Source organism: Salvelinus alpinus, chromosome 14 (genome assembly GCF_045679555.1).
Source record: "Salvelinus alpinus chromosome 14, SLU_Salpinus.1, whole genome shotgun sequence".
Taxonomy (NCBI): Eukaryota; Metazoa; Chordata; class Actinopteri; order Salmoniformes; family Salmonidae; genus Salvelinus; species Salvelinus alpinus.
Window position 1 is genome coordinate 30,695,055 of NC_092099.1, and position 7,634 is coordinate 30,702,688.

The 7,634-nt window shown below is 42.9% G+C and overlaps 1 protein-coding gene across 7 annotated transcripts; it reads left to right on the top strand.

Moving 5' to 3' along the window:
- Positions 1–467: 467 nt before the first annotated feature.
- Positions 468–7,236, top strand: LOC139538757 (putative nuclease HARBI1). Of its 7 annotated transcripts, XR_011667796.1 has the most exons (10): positions 468–3,735; positions 3,823–3,999; positions 4,090–4,151; positions 4,772–4,858; positions 4,946–4,987; positions 5,056–5,229; positions 5,309–5,344; positions 5,443–5,997; positions 6,279–6,390; positions 6,485–7,236. XR_011667796.1 is itself a non-coding variant. In XM_071341154.1 (7 exons), exons 4-7 carry the CDS (start codon positions 5,526–5,528, stop codon positions 6,853–6,855), a joined length of 1,071 nt encoding a protein of 356 aa, XP_071197255.1. In that variant the 5' UTR covers positions 468–3,735; positions 3,823–4,180; positions 4,719–5,344; positions 5,443–5,525; the 3' UTR covers positions 6,856–7,236. The 7 variants fall into 7 exon arrangements, 6 of the variants coding, with proteins under 6 accessions (XP_071197255.1, XP_071197254.1, XP_071197252.1 ...); XM_071341154.1 differs by adding an exon at positions 6,067–6,182 and having other exon boundaries at positions 3,823–4,180; positions 4,719–5,344; XM_071341153.1 differs by adding an exon at positions 6,067–6,182 and having other exon boundaries at positions 3,823–4,180; positions 4,719–4,987; positions 5,056–5,997.
- Positions 7,237–7,634: the final 398 nt, after the last annotated feature.

Below are 7,634 nucleotides of genomic sequence, written 5' to 3' on the forward strand. Positions count from 1 at the left end.
TGTATACTCTGAGTTGTCCTTATGTTAGGTCCTGATCTGGCTATGCCAAATGGCTGTGGGCTACACTAGTTCATTTAGCAGACAAGATTTGCTAAGAATTCCGTGCCATTATTTTATATTATTTCATAGTATGAAGAATATAATTGAACAAAGCTGAATAATATAGAAAGAGAGTGCGATTTGAGGGAGTGCGCACATGCGGCTATTCTGTGTTGAGCGGTTAACACAGAAATTGGTACTCCTATATGCTTAATTTAGAGTTATTAATGTAACTTTAGTTATACTACAAACGTTGGGCTATATGTTTTGATTTTTAATACATTGATGTGACTCTAATGATGATTTGAAAAAAGATGCTTGAAAGGCATGAGCGCTGCTTTGTTTTTTTGCGCAGGCTGTACACACTTTATCAGTCTCTCATTCACAATTTGACAAGCATTTGATAATGCCTTGAATTTCACGCCAGCATCACTTTTGTGTGGCCGTAATGCACCCGAAAAAAATCAATGCCTTTTGCGGCCAGTGGCCGTTGTGCCCTTGGCCCGGAGTGCTGCGCTGTGTCCTTCTCCCTGAGTGCTGCAAACTCGGAAGCACCTCTCACTCACATGGTTCTCCATCATGTGATCGGGTGGTTCTCAAAGGCTACATGTGAAGACACACACATCGGGACGCAACTGTGCGCATCCTTATCCAATTCCGAGGTGCATATTGAAGATATTGGAAGAACTTTTCACTGTCAACAAGATGAGTAGGCCTAACGAACAGCGAAAGCAATAGCCAATGTCAATCTACTATCCCCGATTGTACAAAAGTTGACCTATTCTGTGATAGAAATAAATATTTCAAACCTAGTCTGACACAGTTGTGGGATGCGATAGATCCCAAATTAATATAACCACCAGCATCAAAAACACTTTTTTTACACAATGTGGCTGACAGAACAGATCAGAACATTTAGCTTAAAATGTTGATAAACTATTAGGCTATTTCTTCACATTATAAGCGCAGCAATGTGCACATGGGAGTAGGCTATCAGCACGAATGTTCCATTAGCGGGAAAACACCATTATCAAAAGTGACCGTTATTCAGTCAATAATATTTCTCAAATACCGGAGTCTGTGATTTCAAATAAACATTTATTACAATATAATAAAAGCCGAGCTGGTTCATGAAAACAACTGCCTTTTCAACCTTGGCGCACACTTCTTATACATGTTTCCTCCTTACGTCACACACATAGTAACTTCTCTTTATGATTCATCCCCTCTGGCATTTGGCCACCGTTATCCATTTTGCCTTGCACTATTTTTAGTTTGGTTTTACATTAGGGCATGGAAACATTAGAGCCAAAGCAATGGTTAAAAAATAAAGACATGTTCACTTCCACGACAGGTGCATGTAGGTCATAGATTCCATTCGTGAAGTAACCATAGCAATAGTAAATATTAGGCCATAGCATTGGTACAGAAATAAACACTCATGTCCACTCCCTAGACAGGTGCATGTCTAATGGTGTCGAATGACTCAGAGCACATATAGAGTGCCCTATTCTTGCTGACTCCTGAAATGTATAATTGCCACACATGTTCTGGAAAATACTCAATAACCGCAAATTCGATTATGCATGTAATGCTTTTATTATAAAGGTGCATTTTTATGGTGAAAATATCTTCCCCAAACTTGAAACTCACTTGCTGCTTATATATTTCAGTGCGGCTCTACACCCCTGGTAAAGCGGATTAATGTGCTTAATTTTAAGAAATTATTTGGCCACTTTAGTTGTGATACAGACTGGAATAGACTGGATAGCACAGACTGGAATATGTTCCGGGATTCCTCCGATGGCATTGAGGAGTACACCACATCGGTCATTGGCTTCAGCAATAAGTGCATCGATGACATCGTCCCCACAGTGACCGAACGTACATACTCCAACCAGAAGCCATGGATTACAAGCAACATCCGCACTGAGCTAAAGGCTAGAGCTGCTGCCTCCAAGGAGCGGGACTCTAACACTCATAAGAAATCCCGCTATGCCCTCCGACGAACCATCAAACAGGCGAGGCGTCAATACAGGACTAAGATTGAATCGTACTACAAATCATTACAGACTACAAAGGGAAGCACAGCCGAGAGCTGCCCAGTGACACGAGCCTACCATAATAGCTAAACTACTTCTATGCTCACTTCGAGGCAAATAACACTCAAACATGCATGAGAGCACCAACTGTTCCGGAAGATTGTGTGATCACGCTTTCCGCAGCCGATGTAAGACCTTTAAACAGGTCAACATTCACAAGGCCGCAGGGCCAGACGGACAACCAGGACGTGTACTGTAAGCATGCGCTGACCAACTGGCAAGTGTCTTCACTTACATTTTCAACCTCTCCCTGTCTGAGTCTGTAATACCAACATCTTTTAACCTCTCTGGGATCGCGGGACGCTTGCGTCCCAACAGCCTGTTAAAATGTAGAGCGCCAGATTTTAAAAAAAATCTATAAAATCAAACTTTATTAAATTACACATATAAGATACCAAATTAAAGCTACACTCGTTGTGAATCCAGCCAACATGTCAGATTTCAAAAAGGCTTTTCGGCGAAAGCATAAGATGCTATTATCTGATGATAGCACAATGTCAACAAAGAGAGTGTAGCATATTTCAACCATGCCGGCGCTACTCAAAACGCAGAAATAAAATATAAAACATGCATTACCTTTGACGAGATTCTTTTGTTGGCACTCCAATATGTCCCATAAACATCACAAATGGTCCTTTAGTTCGATTAATTCCGTCCATATATATCCAAATTGTCCATTTATTTGGCGCCGTTGTACCAGGAAAAACAGCCTTCAATTTGCGCAAAATCACGACAAAATATCTAAAAAATTACCTCTAAACTTTGCCAAAACATTTCAAAGTACTTTTGTAATACAACTTAAGTTATTTGTAAACGTTAATAATCGATCAAATTGAAGACTGGGGCCTGTTGCACAAAAGTAGAATTAAGACATCCGGGATAAATGACTCAGCTGAGCTCAATGAAGCCAAAACATGTGCGTCCAGGCTTAATTGGTTGCACAAAGACCAAGCCAGGATGAGCAGACACGGATTCATTAAGCCAGGTGAAACCAATCCTGGATAGGTGCGCGCTCACGGCTCACTCAAATAGACCCCGCCACAGATCACAGATTAACTGATTTACCATGGCAACTAGAGCCGCGTACTTTTCCCCGTCGGAAGCACAAATCCTCATAGAGGCATACGAGGAGGTAAAAGATATAATTAAGAAGAAAGGCAACACCGCCACAGTGATAAAGCAAAGAGAAAAAGCGTGGCAAAGTATTGCAGACCGCCTGAATGCGTAAGTAGTGCACAATTACACACTCACCGCTCCGCTGAAACATCACAATTACAATTCAAATATTTAATTCACATCTCCAAAAATGCAGTTGTACTGTAATTATGAAACGGTTAAATTTTTAATTGAAATGCACTGCAGATATGAGTGAAATTGTGTAAAGTAACTCCATCACACTGTATAAAGCTATGATACATTTTTTGATATTTTTACTGAAAACAAGACAAAAATACCAAGTAATTTTTTGCAGTGTGACTCCATTAAATGTGTGTGTGTGTGTGTGTGTGTGTGTGTGTGTGTAGATTAAACATGAACAGGCCAAAACGGACATGGCAGCAGGTCAAAATCAAATACAAGAACATTCTGCAGAATGGTATGGTCCCTGACTAATATTTAACAAAGCACAAGCATATATTGTACCCAGAAGGTGCCTGCTCACACATTGTCTGTACTGTTTTAGCAGTGAAAAAGAATACCCACAGACAAGGCACGGGTGGTGGGTCACCAAAGGCTGACCTTACCCCAGCAGAGGACATGGCCTTGGAGCTAAATAAAGGCAGGCCCGTCTTAGAGGGGATCCCTGGGGGGAAAGAGACGAGCATAGGTTCCTCCCAAGATGCCACCCGCTTCATTCAAGGTATGTCCTTCCATCTCTACATGGGATACAACCACATTCATATTGAATCAATTTGGACTGTCTGACTTTGGTTTACCTATTGCCTTGCAGTGTCTGGCAGCACTGTGTTCCTGTTAGAGCCACCAGCACAAGCACCAGACGATGCTGATCCAGTGAGTACTCCATCAAAGGCATACTGTAGGTGTAACAGTATAACTTTAGTACCGTCCCCTCGCCCCGACACGGGCGCGAACCAGGGACCCTCTGCACACATCAACAACTGACACCCACGAAGCGTCGTTACCCATCGCTCCACAAAAGCCGCGGCCCTTGCAGAGCAAGGGGCAACCCTACTTAAGTCTCAGAGCAAGTGACGTAACTGATTGAAATGCTAGTAGCGCGTACCCGCTAACTAGCTAGCCATTTCACATCCGTTACACTCACCCCCCTTTCAACCTCCTCCTTTTCCGCAGCAACCAGTGATCCGGGTCACGGCACCAATGTAACAGTATAACTTTAGTACCGTCCCCTCGCCCCGACACGGGCGCGAACCAGGGACCCTCTGCACACATCAACAACTGACACCCACGAAGCGTCGTTACCCATCGCTCCACAAAGGCCACGGCCCTTGCAGAGCAAGGGGCAACCCTACTTAAGTCTCAGAGCAAGTGACGTAACTGATTGAAATGCTAGTAGCGCGTACCCGCTAACTAGCTAGCCATTTCACATCCGTTACATAGGCCTGGCATGTCTTGTCTACTAGCTTCAATATGAATCCGATTAAATGTGATAGGGTGAAGGCCCCAGTGCAGCAGCAACAGCACATGATGGAGACGATGATGAGGAGGAGACCATCTCTCTGGATTCCAGAAGGCATGAGGTATCATTTTAAGACTGTGAAAGTACTATTTACTCTACAATGGTGAGGAGTCCTCATCAAAATCAAAAAATCTAATTTATTTTACAGGACCCAGATGCTATACAGTGGGAAAACCAGCCTGGCAACATAGTGTGTATTAATAAAAGGACACCACATCCTGCCAAATTCCAGCTGCGCTAATTGTATTGTGTTCACAGAGCTCACAAGCTATCAGAAAGTTGTATGGCAACCACCTCCGGCGCCAAATAGAACTGGCAGACATAGACATTCAGTACAAGAAGAAAAAGATGGAAAATCTTGCACTGGAGTCCGAAATAAAAAAGAGGACAATTAGGAAACTGGACCTTGAAATAAAAAAACTTGAGAGGGAGGTGAGATATGCCTTCAATGTACACTGTATGCTAACTGTAACACAAATGTATTAATCATTATTTTTCTTTCCTCCCCCAGCTCCAAGAAGATGACACAGCTCAAAATAAAAATTAGGTATATTCTCGTAAAGTCAAGTGAGCCATGACATATGAGCTCTTATTGTGAGCACACAGGACGGTGGCATCTTTCTAAGGTTTTTTTTATTTTCCCAGCAATCAGTACAACCAAGTCATCGTTATAAGGCATCGCCCTCTTTTGCCCACCCCCCCAGCACCAGGTGTGGCCACTAGCCTATATGAAGGCCCAAAATTGTGTGTTCCTTTCTGCTCTGACAATGGCATGCCCATTCGTGCGAGATGTGGTGGATGAAGAAGCACTTGTGCTGAGGAGAGCCTTCAGGCGAGAAAGGGTCTTCAGGGACCGGTTGGACCCACTGGCCTTCCCTGATGACCATCTATATGAAAGATACAGGTTTTCTGCAGATGGCATCAGGTATCTATGCAGACTACTGGGTCCCAGGATTAAGCACCGCACTGCACGGAGCCATGCACTGAGTGTGGAGCAAATGGTTTGTGTGGCCTTGCGCTTTTTTGCTAGTGGAGCCTTCCTGTACTCAGTGGGGGATGCAGAACAGCTGAACAAGGCCACAATTTGCCGCACAATAAGGAGTGTGTGTCTGGCTATCAAAGCATTAGCAGATGTCTTCATCTCCTTCCCTGGCCACAGAAGACTCTGTGACATCAAAGAGGAGTTCTATAGGATTGCAGGTAAGAGGATCTACAAATTACAGGACAACTGTTAACACATAGTAGGATACTCATTACTTTGTGTGACAGGTTTCCCCAATGTCATTGGTGCAGTGGACTGCACACACATAAGGATAAAAGCCCCCTCAGGTGCCCATGAGGCCGATTTTGTGAATAGGAAATCCTTTCACAGCATTAATGTTCAGGTGAACATAACTTTTTGATATTGTCCATTGACGAACACTCTGCATTGCCAGTGATGTGCATTGATTGGTGTAATATTCCTCATCTTATGATTTCAGATGGTCTGCAATGCTGACTGTGTGATCAGCAATGTTGTGGCAAAATGGCCTGGCTCAGTCCATGACTCCAGAATCTTTCGGGCCTCTGAAATCTATCAGTGCCTATCACAAGGTAAGCCACACAACCCCTATTTATAACCATCATGGCTGTGTCAAGAATATCACTGTGTTTATGAGGTAGTAATGATGAGATTTTGTGTTGACAGGTGAATTCTCTGGTGTGTTGCTGGGAGACAGGGGGTATGGCTGCCAGCCTTTTCTCCTGACACCTTTCACAGACCCCCAGGAAGCACAGCAGGCCTACAACCATGCCCATGCCAGGACCAGGGCCAGAGTTGAAATGACCTTTGGCCTCCTGAAGGCACGCTTTCACTGCCTTCACAAATTAAGGGTCAGCCCTGTTAGGGCATGTGATATTACTGTGGCTTGTGCTGTCCTCCACAATGTGGCCTGCCTGAGGAAGGAGAGGGCCCCCAGAGTGCCACCAGCCATGGACTGGGACAATCCGGCAATCTTCCCTGATGACGACAGTGGTCGGCTGCTGAGGGACCAATATGTGTTGAATTATTTTAGTTAGTATGTGTGCTTTCAATTTTGGTTAAATATGTCCTGCGGTGGCAGAGGAATTAGGTTTTTTTTGGGTTCGTTTTTTGACGAATTTGGCCTCTTATGATGTTTGTGCGGTATACTGTGTGTAATACAAGGCTGCAGGGAGGCTACTGCATCCATTCATTTGTCTGTTCAGTTGATGTGTATGGATTTGTCCTGCATTTATTTTAGTGTGCAGACATGCAGGGTGTGTTATATACAGACCTTTGAATGTGTATGTATCATTTTGTATAATATGCTTGGATTCTGTGCTTTCCATCTTGTAGAGTCACTGTGACTTCAGTTTCGAAAGGAGCTGATGGTTTACCTGCTTTGTTTTGTCCTTATTCAATAAAGGAACATAATGTTACACATTGTGTTTTTATATTCATATGGAATGTGTATTTGTTTATATGACAGAGTACTAGGGCCACACTGAAGAAAAAGGATAAAGTCATAAATTTATGAGGCTGGTTCTTTCTGCAGAAAAGCTACATATTGTTTTTACAGTTTTGATACTTATGACAATGTGATACTTAATATTCTGGCACATCAGCATGTCTTTGTTTATGAAACCATACTGAAGTACAATTTCACGAAATGCCCCACATCTGTCATTTTAACAACTGTCCTCCTTTAAAACAACTGGTTACAATATTATGACTTGTGTTTTTTTCCCCTCTGTGGCCCTAACATTCTATCATTTTATATATAGCCTTATAGTCTATGGGAAACTGTAAATTATCTAATGATAGCAACATCATCTAA